This window comes from Oncorhynchus gorbuscha, linkage group LG05 (assembly GCF_021184085.1).
Source record: "Oncorhynchus gorbuscha isolate QuinsamMale2020 ecotype Even-year linkage group LG05, OgorEven_v1.0, whole genome shotgun sequence".
Classification (NCBI taxonomy): domain Eukaryota; kingdom Metazoa; phylum Chordata; class Actinopteri; order Salmoniformes; family Salmonidae; genus Oncorhynchus; species Oncorhynchus gorbuscha.
Window position 1 is genome coordinate 75,828,268 of NC_060177.1, and position 17,923 is coordinate 75,846,190.

Below are 17,923 nucleotides of genomic sequence, written 5' to 3' on the forward strand. Positions count from 1 at the left end.
GATTTGGAGCGACACCGGGGACGCGATAGCATCGCAGAAGGGCAGCAAAAAATGATCCTAGGTCAATAGGGTCCGGTGCCTCTCAACAACCATCTTGCTTTTGTGCCACATTGGTAATTTCGGCACACAGAACCAAAAAGCACACCCTTGTCATGAATTGAGTGTATACATGTATGGTAACACTGTGACATTCAGAAAGCAAAGATCCACATACTTGTGATCAAATGTTTATTTTGTAATAATAGTCAGCAAACATGAATACATACAAAATGAAGCTACACCACCATCCCCCCACCCCAATCCCACCCAATAACAGATCCACATACTTTGTGTAACATTTTGCTCTTGTATAGCCTAGCCTACTATATCTAAAAACACACATGTGCTATTGCGCACCACTATCAATTTAGTGTGATATTTGCTCTCTACACTGAATCCTTGATACTGCTGCCACCATGTGAAAAACATATAGCCCAAATTAATATTTTGGAATTTTTATTTAACAAGGTAAATTGACCGAGAACACATTTTCATTTACAGCAACAACCTGGGGAGTAGTTACAGGGGAGAGGAGATGAATGAGCCAATTGTAAACTGGGGATGATTAGGTGACCATGATGGTATGTGGGCCAGATTGGGAATTTAGCCAGGACAACAGGGTTAACACCCCTACTCTTATGATATGTTCCATGGGATCTTTAGTGACCACAGACACCCATTTAACAACCCATCCGAAAGACAGCACCCTACACAGGGCAATGTCCCCAATCACTGCCCTGGGGCATTGGAATATATATATATATATATATATATATATATATATATATTTTCTTTTTACCAAAGGGTGCCTCCTACTGGCCCTCCAACACCACTTCCAGCAGCATCTGGTCTCCTTTCCAGGGACCAACCCTGCTTAGCTTCAGAAACAAGCCAGCAGTGGGATGCAGGGTGGTATGCTGCTGGCCATATAGGCCTAGCTGTAGCTTTCTCTAAGAACACAACATATTGTTTGTGTGGCCAAACACTGAATGGTCAATATAAAGCATTGAAATGAGCATTGAACAGATTCCAAAATCCCAGACTGTAGCTTTAATGATGAGGCCACAGCCTAAATTGCATGCACAACAGGAATGGCAGTCACAAAGAACTGCTGAAATACCGTGTTATCTTTGAGTATATCATACTTTATTCATTATTTTATTCATAAAAAAATAAGGCAGCGATGTAAAATCTACTATTTAATACATTTATAAAACGTATATCTTGATGGGACACATATTATTGCTGACAACACTGTCATGACCAGGGCCAGCACTAGCCTTTTGGGGGCCCTAAGCAAGATTTGCTTGGGGGGAGCTCCACCTCGCAGCCAAAAGATTACCGTAGTCCCATCTTGACAGCGGAGAGAAACATTTTTAAGTTTGAAAGTAAATTTCATGCAATTCTACTAATTTTGCCATGGGACAGAGAGAAACATTTGCAGTTTACCAGCTGATTTTCAGCAATTTTACACATTTTGCCCTGACTTATGCCATGTTAAAGGGACACTTTGGGATTTTGACACCGAGGCCCTTTATCGACTTCCCCAGAGTCAGATGAACTTCTTGACACCGTTTTAATGTCTCTGTGTGCGGCTTGAAGGAAGTTGCTAACTAGCGCTATTGCAATGTCTAACTAGCGTTAGCGCAATGACTGGTGGCCTATTGGTATCTGCTAGCATGCCAGCAGATAGCACAATAACTGGAAGTTTATGGGTAACGCTAGTTAGCATTGGCTTGCGAAACTACCTCTAGCCTGCCTCATACTGGACACAGAACCATAAAAATGGTATCCACACGTTCATCTGACTCTGGAGAAGTAGATAAAGGGTCTCATTGCCGAAATCCCGAAGTATCACTTCAATATGATATCTGAGTGAGAATGACTAACAAAATCCATGTAAGCGCCATGGAGTTCATGGCCCCTTGGCATGTGCCCTGCATGCCGAGTCAGTAATTTGGCCATGATTACTACAATGTTTAGATAGCTGGCTAGACTAACTTACCAATCAAAACAGTTTTAGCTGACATTGGCTAATTCAGTGACTGTCCGTGTCTGATATAAGAGAAAACTGCTGATGCAATAACACATTTTAAAATTGTACCTAGTGTGTTTTCAACAGTAAGTTCAGACCCCCAAGTGGCCAGGGGCCCTTATGCCCAGGGTTGGCCCTGGTCCTAGGACATTCAACATCTCATTATTTGCTTAAGGCAACTTTGGACCCAGCAGGGGAAGATAACATTTGTGGATAGCTTGCGTAGTATGGTTAGCTGAGAGCGGGTTTGAAGTCTCCTCATCTCTTCTATTAGCTGTCGTCTTGAAGCAGTGGCTGCATGTGGAAACATTCAATTTGTTAAAAACACAAAGGAGTTGAATACATCTGTGAATACACTTTCACCTAGTATGAATATGGTATTGAAAAAAAGGGCATTTTCAGATGTCATTCAAATAATGAATTTGTTTTAGACCAAACAGGGTTTATAACCATTTCGCAACAAAAAAATACAAACAGCTATGAAGATAATACAGCTCTATCTGCATACATAGTATGGGACAAATCTGTTCCGATTTTTACACATCATATTCAGTGCTGTACTCGGTCAGGACATCTGACTTGGCAACATTACATCAGAAGGTTTGTTGCACTCACACTGTAGCCCAGGTCTTCACTTCGAGGCTCTGGTCGCTGCCATTTCTGATTGGACAGAATCTTCAGGACGACCAATCCAAAGGCTACAATCAAGACTCCTAACGAGTTGGCGACCAATGCCTCAGGTGGTAGGTTGCCATATGGCATTGTTCCATTGGTGGTTCCTTTCCTGAAGAAAGAATCAACACTTTGTACACCATTTGAATAATATTGTCCAACACAGGTTGATGTCCTTTTTGTCTTTAGCTATATTATGGAAATATGTGTATAAAGAGTACATTGTTTCCTACTCAATAAAAAAATATACATTTTTTTCCCAAATGACAACCTATTCCCTAGTACAATATTTCTCAATCCTGTTCCTTGGGATTCAAAGGGGTGCACATGTTAGTTTTTTCCCTAGCACTAACATACAGTGCCTTTGGAAAGTATTCAGACCCATTGACTTTTTCCACATTGGATAAAATTGTTTTTTCCCCTCATCAACCTGCACACAATACCCCATAACGACAAAGCAAAAACAGGTTTTTAGATTTTTTTGCAATAGTATATATATATATATATATATATATATATATATAAGAAATGCAAATTTCACATTTACATAAGCCTTCAGATTTACTCCAACCCGATTACAGCCTCGCGTCTTCTTTTCTTTGCTACAAGCTTGGTACACCTACATTTGGGGAGTTTCTCCCATTTGTCTCTGCAGATCCTCTCAAGCTCTGTCAGGTTAGATGGGGAGCAACACTGCACAGGTATATTCAGGTCTCTCCAGAGATGTTAGATCTTGTTCAAATCTGGACTCTGGCTGGGCTACTCAAGGACATTCAGAGACTTGCCCTGAAGCCACTCCTGCATTGTCTTGGCTGTGTGCTTAGGGTTGTTGTCCTGTTGGAAGATCAACCCTTTTCCCAGTCTAAGGTCCTGAGTGCTCTGGATCAGGATTTAATCAGGGATCTCTCTGTACATTGCTCTGTTAAACTTTCCCTCAATCCTGACTAGTCTCCCAGTCTCTGAAAAGTATCCCCACAGAATGATGATGCTACCATCATGCTTCACCGTAGGGACGGTGCCAGGTTTCCTCCAGAAGTGAAGCTTGGCATTCAGGCCAAAGAGTTCAATCATGGTTTCATCAGACCAGAGAATCTTGTCTCTCATGGTCTGAGAGTGTTCAGGTGCCTTTTGTCAAAATCCAAGCGGGCTGTCATGTGCCTTTTACTGAGGAGTGGCTTCTGTCTGGCCACTCTACCATAAAGGCCTGATTGGTGGAGTGCTGCCGAGATGGCTGTCCTTCTGGAAGGCTCTCGCATCTCCACAGAGGAACTGTGGAGCTTTGTCAGAGTGACCATCGGGTTATTGGTCACCAACCTGACCAAGGCTCTTCTCCACCGATAGCTCCGTTTGGCCAGCTCAAGGAAGAGTCTTGATGGTTCCAAACTTCTTCCATTTAAGAATGATGGAGGCCACTGTGTTCTTGGGGACCTTCAATGTTGAAGACATTTTTTGGTACCCTTCCCGAGATCTGTGCCTCGACAAAATCCTGTCTTGGAGCTATACGGACACTTCCTTTGACCACATGGCTTGGTTTTTGCTCTAACATGAACTGTCAACTGTGGGTCCTTATATAGACAGGTGAGTGCCTTTCCAAATGATGTCCAATCAATTGAATTTAAAACAGCTGGACTCCAATCAAGTTATAGAAACATCTCAAGGATGATCAATGGAAACAGGATGCACCTAAGCTCAATTTCAAGTCTCATAGCAAAGGGTCTGAATAATTATGTAAATAAAGTATTTCAGTTTTTTAATTTCTAATGCATTTGTAAAACATTCTAAGACCCTGTTTTCTACTTTGTGTGCAGATTGATGAGGAACAAATGTAATTTAATCAATTTTAGAATAAGTCCGTAAGGTAAAAAATGCAGAAAAAGTCAAGGGGTCTGAATACTTTCAGAATGCACTGTACATGATTAAAATCAAAGGCTTGAATGAAATGTTAGCACTTCCAAAAAAATTTGAAACACTGCCCTAGTGTACTGCTTTTCACCTATGAGGCCTAGTCAAAAGTATTGCACAACACTCTTAGAAGAAAAGGAGCTATCTAGAACCTGAAAGGGTTCTTCGGCTGTCCCCATAGCATAACCCTTTTCAGTTCAAGGTAGAACCCTTTTGGATTCCATGTTCATTTCAACAGAGGGTTCTACATGGAACCCAACAGGGTTCTACGTGGAACCAAAAAGGGTTATCCTATGGGGACAACCGAAGAACCCTTTTCGAACCCCTCTGAGAGTGTATAGTGAATAGGGTGCTATTTGAGATGCAGCCAATGTTTCTTACAGTGCAAAGAAGAGCTTCTCGTTGATCCCTGAAATGCAGGATACAATGCTGAGTATCAGTATGCAGCCTCCCATCCACACATGGGCAGGCTTAAGCAGCTTGCGGAATGACATGGGTGAGCAGGGTAGGAGGAAGCCAGCAAGGCCCATCACCCACTGAAAACAAAACATATGTCACCATCTCACAGCCATAGAAAGTGGCATTACGACTTTAACAATCACCATACATGCCAAGTACGACATAATACGTTTAGGCCATTATATGGCATAATATGAGCTGACAATTGTTTTTAAGACAATGCCGTTTTAATTTGTGTGCTGGCAGTGGCAGATATACTAAACCTGAGTGGTGAAGAGTGCTGTAGTGCAAATGCCAATCCAGCTGTGCAAGGAGTAGAGGTTGGGAGTGCTGTTGGTGTGGTGGAAGTCAAACACAGCACAGAGGCCAAGGATGGAGCAGAGCAGGGCCAGGAGCATGACACCAGCATGCAGCAGTTTCCAGGGCAGCTTATTCTGCCCCCATGTGAGGGGAATGCGGTACAGCACCGCTCCTAGAGATAAGACAGGTAAAGACACAAAAATGTAAAAAGGTCACCACTCACTTTACTTGGATATCAGCTGCAATTGAAGCTTTGTTTTAATTGTCTTTCTCTCATGTATTCAGTACACCAAGGCTATTCAACTATATTCTTACAGGGGCCAGATATTTTCCATAAGCGATTATTCTTTGGAAGAACTGTATAAACTGTATAAAAAAGCAACACACAAACACACCAATAAAGCACTTATCTTAAAATTGAATGTTGCTAAAAGTAATTACGAAAGAAGTGGAAGGCGCTCAACCAACTAAGTTGAGGTGCAACCAAAACATTTTCTAATCATTGAAAAGGAAAAGCACAACTAGGGCTGTAGCGGTCACGAATTTCATCAGCCTGTGATTGTCAAGCAAATAACTGTGGGTATCATGGTAATTGACAGTAAATTAACAAACACATTTCACATCTCAGGGCTTCCAAATATAGCCTACAAGTCATTTTTAAAAGTCTAATAAATCCATGTAATATAGCCTACACCTTCACAATAATTCCATTATTTATTTTAGACAGGTCTAAAGACGCATGATTTTAGGTAAATGTAGTCTATTTCAGAAGAAAAGAACAGCATACTCTGAATTGTCCTTATGTTAGGTCCTGATGTGGCTATGCCAAATGGTTGTGGGCTACACTAGTTCATTTAGAAGACAAGACTTCCTTAAAATTCCGTTTCATTACCTTATAGTATGAAGAATACAATTGAACAAAGCTGAATAAAATATAAATATTTTCTCCAAACGATTTGAGGGTGTGCGCACATGCGGCTATTCTGCGTTGAGTGGTTAACAAATATATAGGTACCCCTTATATGCTACATTTAGAGTTATTCATGTAACTTTACTTGTTCTACAAACGTTGGGTATATGTTTAGATGTTTTTATTCATTGTAAAGCTATGATGAGACGCTAATGATGATTTGAAAAATGTAACTTGAAAGGCATAAGCTCATTTTTGCGCAGGCTGTACACACTCCAATAGTCTCTCATTCACAATTTGACAAGCACTTGATAATGCATCGACTTTCATGGCCCCATCCCCTTGCTGACCTTTTACTGTCTCCTAACCAATTGTGCTATTGTGTGTTTTTTCGCGTTATTTGTAACTTATTTTGTACATACTGTTTCTGCCACCTTCTCTTATGACTGAAAAGAGCTTCAAGATATCAGGACAGCGATTACTCACCTCGTACTGGAGGAAGATTTTTTTTAATGAGTCGAATGCGAAGGATTTACTTCAGACACCCAAACAAGGCCCACATCCCCATCATTCGCAGGAGAAAGAGATAGAGATATCGGGACATAGGTTGGGGTGCCTTGGATCCTACGTCAATTGGATAATCTGCCTTTACCATCAGTCCTATTAGCCAACGTACAATCATTGGATAACAAAATAGATGAACTAGGATCACATATACAGTGGCAAGAAAAAGTATGTGAACCCTTTGGAATTTACATTTACATTTAAGTCATTTAGCAGACGCTCTTATCCAGAGTGACTTACAAATTGGTGCATTCACCTTATGACATCCAATCATCTCACTCAGATTTTAGTTGAATTTTGGAGTTAGCTTGTTAGCAAAATACAGTCAGCTCAAATTGTAGACTCGTCAACCGAGATGTTAGCATGTTCCAGAGATTTCTGTAAGTCTTTAGCTGACACTCTAGGATTCTTCTTAACCTCATTGAGCATTGTGCGCTGTGCTCTTGTAGTCATCTTTGCAGGACCGCCTCTCCTTGGGACAGTAGCAACAGGGCTGAAATTTCTCCTGTGGACTGACTTTTAGAGATACTTTTGTAACCCTTTACAGCTTTATGCAAGGCAGCAATTCTTAATATTAGGTCTTCTGGAGTGTCTTTTGTTCGAGGCATGGTTCACATCAGGCAATGCTTCTTGTGAATAGCAAACACAAATTTTGTGAGTCTTTTTTGGGGGGCAGGGCAGCTCTAACCAAAATCTCCAATCTCATCTCATTGATTCGACTCCAGGTTAGTTTACATTTTTACATTTACATTTTTGACTCCTGATTCCAATGAGCTTTTGGAGAAGTCATTAGCCTAGGTGTTCACATACTTTTCCAACCTACACTGTGAATGTTTAAACAATGTATACAATATAGACAAGAAAAATACAATAATTTGTGTGTTATTAGTTTAAGCACACTATGTTTATCTATTGTTGTGACTTAGATGAAGATCAGATCAAATTGTATGTCAAATTTATGCAGACATCCATTATGTTTAGTAAATGTATCGTATAGTGTGTGTGTGTGGCAGGCTTAAAATGACTGCAAAAAACAACATTTGAGAGTGCGCTGACCCTAGTGCTAGAGGGGTTGCACAGCTGGAGGTTGAATGTTTGAAGGGGTACAGGACTATAAAACGTTTGGGAACCACTGGGCTAGGCTACATGAGGTGGCGACTATGATTAGAAAATGTTGGAAAAAAAGGCTTTGTTTCTTATGCCGGGTATCATTCACAAGTGATAATATAGAATTCACTAGTGATAGGCTAATATTGTTACCCATCAGACTATTAATGATTTAATCTTGTCTTTACATACACTAAGTAATATATGTGTGACATTTGTTTTTATTTAGAATGGACCATTATCATGCACCTGTATCAAAAAAAACATGTAATCTAAGCACTTAAATAGCGAATGGAGGATGCTTTTCCAAATGATTTATTTTCATACCAGCCAGGTAAGCTATACTCCTGTTGTAAAGAGAAGCAATGTGCTTAATATTAGGAAAGTTTAGAAATAAATATAGTAGGCCTAGTCTATAGAAAGCTGATGGTGTCCTCGTCTTTTTATTTATGGCCATCACTCTATAGAAATGTTGCGCAACATGAGCTCATGGGCTCTCATGAAGTGTTTGATGGGATTTTGATTACAGGGACAATAGAGTGCTGAGTACCAGACCGTTAGCAAGTTTGGTAATGACCAGCAGCAGCATTAGAGCTTGGAGAAGCCTAATAACCATGTCTAAATGGTCATGTGGAATTTGACTACCTTCATGACTCGTGACCGCCAGTGTGGCGGTAATACGGTCACCGCAACAGCCCTAGGCACAATGCTTGCGCTCACCATTTTTTAAACAACTATTAAAAGTAATTAGGTCATTTTAAAATTATCTGAAAACTATGCATCTCAATAAATAACACAAGGGTGTGTCAAATCAGGTAATGCCAAATTCCAGTCTGAAGGAAGTATGCTTTGAATTCATTTCCCCCAGTCATTAGATGTTTTTCTGTCACGCTCCCTTCTAATGATTCCTTGTGAGCATCAGAGAGGGAAACAGAAGGCACGTATTTGTTCCTGAGAGTCGTATATTTTAGAAATGGGGTCATATTGTGTAGATTAAACTGTTCAAAAGCTTGAGCCAAATTCATATGAAGAAAACATTATCCATATAGGCGCTAGACTGCAAAAAAAATCACATTTTGGCACTGAATATCAGATTTTGGCAAGAATTTTTTTGCAGATCATTTATTAATGTTCAGAATTGATCAAAGGGCCAGTCTAAATGAATAAACAGCCAGGATCTGGCCCGCGGGCCTCCAGTTGAATATCCCTGCAGTACACTGTCAACGTGGTTAAGTTCTTGACATGCCTAAAGACGAGAAGGGAGCAGCGAAGGAAGTTAAGGTGACTTTATTTAGCTTTCTATATGCCGAAACACCAGCACAGAACATCTTCATATCCTACATAACAGTATATATCCAAACATGAATCATTCATTGCGATTGAAATGCTTTCAGTTCTTATTTCCAATTCATGTCTGAGACACATTCATCTGCATTAACAAGGGAATGTGAAACCACTTGATTGTAGTTTCACTACAACTGACTAAGCCACTCACCTACATAACAAACCCCCATACATAACACAAACTATCCAAACCTGAGACAGTCATTGTAATTAAAAAAACATCAAGTTCTCATTTGCCTGCACCAAAGACTGGAAGTAAAAGCACTTCCTGAGCCACTCACCATTGCCGTAGAGCACGACCAGACCTGTGACCATCAGGACAGGGTGCCAGTTAAACTGAAGAGCCGAGCCATCCCAGGCAAAGCCACCACGCCACTGGGAGTTCCAGATGGACACAAACACCACACAGGCGATCCCCAGGCACAGGCACAGCAGGTAGCAGAAGTAAAAAGACACAATGGATCTCATCCTGGTAGAACAATCTGCAAGCTAGTTTGAGAACACAAGAAAAAAATGGAAAGAAAGTTATTTCATGGAATTGCATGGTTACAGAAGTCTGGACATTTTCAAAGTAGGAATAAACCTCCACTCTTGAGAGGTGTGAAGCAGGTCAAATGGACAATAATAAAAGCCTAGGCTATACAGTAAAAACATACGTACAGTTTGTCCTCACTATCTTGTCTCACCGTCAACACAAAATGAGCAAGATAAGACAACTAAAGTGTGATTCAGTTTCTGTTCTACTTCTGTGTCTAGTGGCTTGAAAAATCCCTAAATGGTTTCTGACCAAAATCAGTTGGGTCTAAATACCTTAATGTGGCTACCTACGTATGATGCTGCATTCATAACCAAGTGGGGTGGTGGGAATTACCAGTTGTGAAGTCGTAAATATGAGTTGGAGGCATTCACATGCTTTGAACTCATTGAGAAAAGTCGATTGGCCAATGGCAAAAAAGCTGCGTCAACATTAACTAAGAGTACAGCTATCATGCAAGCAAACAAATTATAGTGTTAAAAAAAACATTAATAGACTGTTATAAATAATGTTTTGTTGTTGCATTTAACAGCCCGAAATACAGTTGAAGGCCATTTTCTTAATATGTGACAGAGTGCTTCCGGTTCCGGTTGGAGCGAGTGGTCGCATCTGCACGTCGCTCCAACGGGTAGTATAACTTTTTCATTATATTTCATTATATCACAACGGTTTGATTTGTCTTATCCTAGCAATTTCTTCTCAGCTAGCTACATAGCCGTCTTTGTATCAAAGATAATTGCGTAATTATCGTATTTCGCCGTCCTAACGTAGTCTTCACTAGCCAGCTAGCTAACGTCCACTGATTAGCTGCACTGGGAAAACTATTACACTCAACTGAACGACTTGATTAGTTTAGTGTTAGCTAGCTACATAGCTGTCTTTGCTGTCTTCGTATCATCGTATCCAAGATAATTGTGTTGTTTAGGTTTAGAGTGTGTAGTCTTAGAGTGATTATCTTAATTTACCGAGGTTAGCTAGCCAGCTATTTGTCGTCCTTAACGTAGGTGACTCTGCTAGCTAGCCAACAGCTAGCCAACGCTAGCAAACGTCTTCTGTATAGAACTCAACTACCCGGTCGCATTCACAGGTTGTATCACATTTTCACTTCATTTCATTACAGTACAACGGTTTGATTTGTTTGATCGTAGCTAGCTACTTAGCTAGCTACATAGCCGTCTTTGTATCAAAGATAATTGTGTAGTCAGAGCGATTTTCTAGGTTCGCTAGCCATCTATTGTCGTTCTTTAACGCAACGTAACGTAAACAACACTGCTAGCTAGCCTGCTAGCCCCGAATAGCAACACTGCAGAAACTATTACAAAACGGAACGACTTGATTAGTGTAGTGTCAACAACGCACCCACTGCCAGCTGGCCTACTTCAGCAGTACTGTATCATTTTAATCATTTTAGTCAATAAGATTCTTGCTACGTAGCTTAACTTTCTGAACATTCGAGACGTGTAGTCCACTTGTCATTCAATCTCCTTTGCATTAGCGTAGCCTCTTCTGTAGCCTGTCAACTATGTGTCTGTTTATCCCTGTTCTCTCCTCTCTGCACAGACCATACAAACGCTCCTCACCGCGTGGCCGCGGCCACCCTACTCTGGTGGTCCCAGCGCGCACGACCCACGTGGAGTTCCAGGTCTCCGGTAGCCTCTGGAACTGCCAATCTGCGGTCAACAAGGCAGAGTTCATCTCAGCCTATGCCTCCCTCCAGTCCCTCGACTTCTTGGCACTGACGGAAACATGGATCACCACAGACAACACTGCTAATCCTACTGATCTCTCTTCGTCCGCCCACGTGTTCTCGCACAAAGCGTCTGGTCAGCGGGGTGGTGGCACCGGGATCCTCATCTCTCCCAAGTGGTCATTCTCTCTTTCTCCCTTACCCATCTGTCTATCGCCTCCTTTGAATTCCATGCTGTCACAGTTACTAGCCCTTTCAAGCTTAACATCCTTATCATTTATCGCCCTCCAGGTTCCTCGGAGAGTTCATCAATGAGCTTGATGCCTTGATAAGCTCCTTTCCTGAGGACGGCTCACCTCTCACAGTTCTGGGCGACTTTAACCTCCCCACGTCTACCTTTGACTCTTTCCTCTCTGCCTCCTTCTTTCCACTCCTCTCCTCTTTTGACCTCACCCTCTCACCTTCCCCCTACTCACAAGGCAGGCAATACGCTCGACCTCATCTTTACTAGATGCTGTTCTTCCACTAACCTCATTGCAACTCCCTCCAAGTCTCCGACCACTGCCTTGTATCCTTTTCCCTCTCGCTCTCATCCAACACCTCCCACACTGCCCCTACTCGGATGGTATCGCGCCGTCCCAACCTTCGCTCTCTCTCCCCCGCTACTCTCTCCTCTTCCATCCTATCATCTCTTCCCTCCGCTCAAACCTTCTCCCACCTATCTCCTGATTCTGCCTCCTCAACCCTCCTCTCCCTCCCTCTCTGCATCCCTTGACTCTCTATGTCCCCTATCCTCCAGGCCGGCTCGGTCCTCCCTCCCGCTCCGTGGCTCGATGACTCATTGCGAGCTCACAGAACAGGGCTCCGGGCAGCCGAGCGGAAATGGAGGAAAACTCGCCTCCCTGCGGACCTGGCATCCTTTCACTCCCTCCTCTCTACATTTTCCTCCTCTGTCTCTGCTGCTAAAGCCACTTTCTACCACGCTAAATTCCAAGCATCTGCCTCTAACCCTAGGAAGCTCTTTGCCACCTTCTCCTCCCTCCTGAATCCTCCGCCCCCTCCCCCCTCCCTCTCTGCAGATGACTTCGTCAACCATTTTGAAAAGAAGGTCGACGACATCCGATCCTCGTTTGCTAAGTCAAACGACACCGCTGGTTCTGCTCACACTGCCCTACCCTGTGCTCTGACCTCTTTCTCCCCTCTCTCTCCAGATGAAATCTCGCGTCTTGTGACGGCCGGCCGCCCAACAACCTGCCCGCTTGACCCTATCCCCTCCTCTCTTCTCCAGACCATTTCCGGAGACCTTCTCCCTTACCTCACCTCGCTCATCAACTCATCCCTGACCGTTGGCTACGTCCCTTCCGTCTTCAAGAGAGCGAGAGTTGCACCCCTTCTGATAAAACCTACACTCGATCCCTCCGATGTCAACAATTACAGACCAGTATCCCTTCTTTCTTTTCTCTCCAAAACTCTTGAACGTGCCGTCCTTGGCCAGCTCTCCCGCTATCTCTCTCTGAATGACCTTCTTGATCCAAATCAGTCAGGTTTCAAGACTAGTCATTCAACTGAGACTGCTCTCCTCTGTATCACGGAGGCGCTCCGCACTGCTAAAGCTAACTCTCTCTCCTCTGCTCTCATCCTTCTAGATCTATCGGCTGCCTTCGATACTGTGAACCATCAGATCCTCCTCTCCACCCTCTCCGAGTTGGGCATCTCCGGCGCGGCCCACGCTTGGATTGCGTCCTACCTGACAGGTCGCTCCTACCAGGTGGCGTGGTGAGAATCTGTCTCCTCACCACGCGCTCTCACCACTGGTGTCCCCCAGGGCTCTGTTCTTGGCCCTCTCCTATTCTCGCTATACACCAAGTCACTTGGCTCTGTCATAACCTCACATGGTCTCTCTTATCATTGCTATGCAGACGACACACAATTAATCTTCTCCTTTCCCCCTTCTGATGACCAGGTGGCGAATCGCATCTCTGCATGTCTGGCAGACATATCAGTGTGGATGACGGATCACCACCTCAAGCTGAACCTCGGCAAGACGGAGCTGCTCTTCCTCCCGGGGAAGGACTGCCCGTTCCATGATCTCGCCATCACGGTTGACAACTCCATTGTGTCCTCCTCCCAGAGCGCCAAGAACCTTGGCGTGATCCTGGACAACACCCTGTCGTTCTCAACTAACATCAAGGCGGTGGCCCGTTCCTGTAGGTTCATGCTCTACAACATCCGCAGAGTACGACCCTGCCTCACACAGGAAGCGGCGCAGGTCCTAATCCAGGCACTTGTCATCTCCCGTCTGGATTACTGCAACTCGCTGTTGGCTGGGCTCCCTGCCTGTGCCATTAAACCCCTTCAACTCATCCAGAACGCCGCAGCCCGTCTGGTGTTCAACCTTCCCAAGTTCTCTCACGTCACCCCGCTCCTCCGTTCTCTCCACTGGCTTCCAGTTGAAGCTCGCATCCGCTACAAGACCATGGTGCTTGCCTACGGAGCTGTGAGGGGAACTGCTGTTCGGCACCTCAGTACCTCCAGGCTCTGATCAGGCCCTACACCCAAACAAGGGCACTGCGTTCATCCACCTCTGGCCTGCTCGCCTCCCTACCACTGAGGAAGTACAGCTCCCGCTCAGCCCAGTCAAAACTGTTCGCTGCCCTGGCCCCCCAATGGTGGAACAAACTCCCTCACGACGCCAGGACAGCGGAGTCAATCACCACCTTCCGGAGACACCTGAAACCCCACTTCTTTAAGGAATACCTAGGATAGGTTAAGTAATCCCTCTCACCCCACCCCCCCTAAGTTTTAGATGCACTATTGTTAAGTGACTGTCCCACTGGATGTATAAGGTGAATGCACCAATTTGTAAGTCGCTCTGGATAAGAGCGTCTGCTAAATGACTTAAATGTAAATGTTAAATGTAATGTGGTAAATACCACCTTCCCACTTGGTTATGAATGCAGCATTAGGCTACTCACAATGGCCCTTGATTTCAGTTCCTTTTTCATTGTGTCAACTGCTAACTCGCTTCCACATTCCATTGTCTCATTCCACTGGCTTAGGGGTAAGCACTCAGATGGGGTTGAACAGGTGTTAGGTGGGGTAGAGTCATGCATGTGGTCAGGTGCCCTAAATGAAAATAGTAATTGTCGCTGAGGTCTATTTTTTTTCCAATCACACACATCCGAACATACTAACATTTTATATTCATCCAATGTCTGCCATGTTTTTGGATGACGTAGATTCTGCTCTCTGTGCATACTGAGTGCTAGTGCGCATGTGAACCGGATGCAACCCAGATATAGACAGTCCATGAACGGACCGAGGTATAATTCATTATCATGAGTAGATTAACTTGAAAACAACGGTCGAACATATTGGACACAATCTCCAGTTCTTATTATATATCAGTGGTTGGCAAACAAACTGAAAAATTGCACACTTTGAACAGGTATAAAGTCAAGGTTGGTGATTTACTGCCACCTGCAGTTATGGAATGTTTCCACATGCATATAATTCATTATCTGATCCATCCTGATGACATCATGTGATCCTTTCTTAACCCATAGGAAATCCCACCCAGTTGATTACAACAAAATGGTGAAAGTCCTCAATGCTGCTGCCCATACTAACACAAGCTTTAGAGCACTAGAGTCCTTCATCTATCTCTATGGCATCACATCCATGATGCTTTGTGGGTAAATTGTGACGACTGACCTATAAATATTAATTAGGCCTTGCTAGTTATTTATGATACAAGGTTATTTGAAAATCAGTTATTCAGCAGTTGCATGCACTGTCGAACAAGCCCAGTTTCTATCCAAAATGGAACCACTTTTGACGAGAGACCGTACTTCCATTGAGTATGGATTATGTCTAAACAAAACTAAGGGCTTTTTAACCCTGGGGATATCAAACAGGTCTCACAAGAAAAATACTAGCTAGCTATGCACCGTCACCCTGAGATTGCCTACCTTAGAATACAGTGAGAATATTGTATGCAACACATCCAGAAGCCACATATGATATAAATCATAGTAAACATATCGGTAAAAAACTAAAAACGGGAAATATTCCATGGAAAAAAAATGTCAAAGACACATGCCACAAACTGAACAAAAATACATTCTAGCTAGCTAACAAAGATGTTGTTGATTGACCCGAGTTCATGAGTACACATAACGTTAGCTATAGTAAGTTTTTAAGTTTTACCTAGCTCTTCCTACTTATCTTAAGATTCTTCCATATCAGCTTAGATTCTTGATAATTAAATACTAACTATAATCATTGCCAAATGTTGTAAAGTTTAGAAATACATTATATTCAATCAGTACAAAAACGGCTGCTGGTGTTTATTACAAGTCACATTTCCTTATTGACCTCGCAAGGCATGATGGGAAATGTATTATAGGCTACAAACGATAAACTGTGTGCCCGAACTGCCATAGTAGCCAACAACAACAGTGCCGTGTTGCATTGAACCTTTCTGTTGAAAATCTCTCTGTTGCTTGTATTATTGTAGTAGAGTTAAAACTGTTATTCCATCAAACTTCGAATTATTAGAATAGTACACAACGCAGAACAGATCAACCAGGTTGAGGGTCATGGCCAAAGCCCACCAACAGGAATATTCCAAGTTCAGACAGAAGGGTGGAGTCAGATCGCTATGTTCGCCACGAACTTTACTTTTGGTCTCTATTTTTAATTGTTGCGCAACTGGTGATGCCTGTTGATGTTAAGTAGGCAGCTACAGTAGCTGAATGATGTTAACATCTTCGGGTTTTATTTCTCTAAATGTATTAAATGTCACCTACTAACACCCTGGTACTACCCGTAGCTCCCGTTCTCCTCAGTCCAAGGCACACAGAGAAACATGTGTTGCAAATGACTCCTTTGTAGAAGTCCATAACGTGAAATAAATAAAACATCCCAAGGTTAATGCTGTAGATATTGTTATAAGGGTGTTTGAGACTATTGCAACACGTAACTTTCAGAGTTTTACTGTTATTAATATAGTTTACAGAGTGCGAAAATTGTTCTAGCATGCCTTTCTGTGATGCAGACGGTTAGCTGAGCTGGTGATGGTGTTGCATTATTTATTTATTTTATTGTTATTTCACCTTTATTTAACCAGGTAAGGCAAGTTGAGAACAAGTTCTCATTTACATTGCGACCTGGCCAAGATAAAGCAAAGCAGTTCGACACGAACAACAACACAGAGTTACACATGGAGTAAAACAAACATACAGTCAATAATACAGTAGAAAAATGAGTCTATATACAATGTGAGCAAATGAGGTGAGATAAGGGAGGTAAAGAAGGCCATGGTGGCGAAGTAAATACAATATAACAAGTAAAAAATAAAAATAAACACTGGAATGGTAGATTTGCAGTGGAAGAATGTGCAACGTAGAGATAGAAATAATGGGGGTGCAAATGAGCAAAATAAATAAATACAGTAGAGGGAGAGGTAGTTGTTTGGGCTAGATTATAGATGGGCTATGTACAGGTGCAGTAATCTGTGAGCTGCTCTGACAGCTGGTGCTTAAAGCTTGTAAGTGTTTCCAGTTTCAGAGATTTTTGCAGTTCGTTCCAGTCATTGGCAGCAGAGAACTGGAAGGCGAGGCGGCCAAAGTAAGAATTGGTTTTGGGGGTGACCAGAGGGATATACCTGCTGGAGCGCGTGCTACAGGTGGGTGCTGCTATGGTGACCAGCGAGGTGAGATAAGGGAGGACTTTACCTAGCATGGTCTTATAGATTACCTGGAGCCAGTGGATTTGGCGACGAGTATGAAGCGAGGGCCAGCCAACGAGAGGGTACAGGTCGCAGTGGTGGGTAGTATATGGGGCTTTGGTGACAGAACGGATGGCACTGTGATAGACTGCATCCAATTTATTGATTAGGGTATTGGAGGCTATTTTGTAAATGACGTTGCCGAAGTCGAGGATCGGTAGGATGGTCAGTTTTACAAGGGTATGTTTGGCAGCATGAGTGAAGGATGCTTTGTTGCGAAATAGGAAGCCAATTCTAGATTTAACTTTGGATTGGAGATGTTTGATATGGGTCTGGAAGGAGAGTTTACAGTCTAACAAGACACCTAAGTATTTGTAGTTGTCCACGTATTCTAAGTCAGAGCCGTCCAGAGTAGTGATGTTGGACAGGCAGGGTAGGTGCAGGTTGCGATCGGTTGAAGAGCATGCATTTAGTTTTACTTGTATTTAAGAGCAATTGTAGGCCACGGAAGGAGAGTTGTATGGCATTGAAGCTTGCCTGGAGTGTTGTTAACACAGTGTCCAAAGAAGGGCCAGAAGTATACAGAATGGTGTCGTCTGCGTAGAGGTGGATCAGAGACTCACCAGTAGCAAGAGCGA

At 42.9% G+C, this 17,923-nt stretch overlaps 1 protein-coding gene across 6 annotated transcripts; it reads right to left on the bottom strand.

Annotated features, from left to right (window-relative positions):
- Window positions 1-1,074: 1,074 nt before the first annotated feature.
- LOC124036508 (lysosomal membrane ascorbate-dependent ferrireductase CYB561A3-like) lies at window positions 1,075-15,933 on the bottom strand. 6 transcript variants are annotated; one of them, XM_046351179.1, is made up of 7 exons: window positions 15,764-15,933; window positions 14,530-14,680; window positions 9,614-9,821; window positions 5,371-5,579; window positions 5,030-5,184; window positions 2,690-2,858; window positions 1,075-2,368 (listed from the first exon to the last, which is right to left on the bottom strand). In XM_046351179.1, exons 2-7 carry the CDS (start codon window positions 14,665-14,667, stop codon window positions 2,345-2,347), a joined length of 903 nt encoding a protein of 300 aa, XP_046207135.1. In that variant the 5' UTR covers window positions 14,668-14,680; window positions 15,764-15,933; the 3' UTR covers window positions 1,075-2,344. The 6 variants fall into 6 exon arrangements, with proteins under 6 accessions (XP_046207135.1, XP_046207134.1, XP_046207137.1 ...); XM_046351178.1 differs by lacking the exon at window positions 15,764-15,933 and adding an exon at window positions 15,526-15,755; XM_046351181.1 differs by lacking the exon at window positions 14,530-14,680.
- Window positions 15,934-17,923: the final 1,990 nt, after the last annotated feature.

Bases quoted from the DNA above. Each gene is read 5' to 3' on its own strand.
- LOC124036508 (XM_046351178.1), bottom strand. From the start codon at position 15,596: ATGTTTACTATGATTTATATCATATGTGGCTTCTGGATGTGTTGCATA. The intron at 14,681-15,525 runs GTAGGCAATCTC...ATTTTCATTTAG, and splicing joins TATTCTCACTGTATTCTAAG to GGCACCTGACCACATGCATG. The intron at 5,185-5,370 runs GTTTAGTATATC...TTTTGTTTTCAG, and splicing joins CAGCACTCTTCACCACTCAG to TGGGTGATGGGCCTTGCTGG.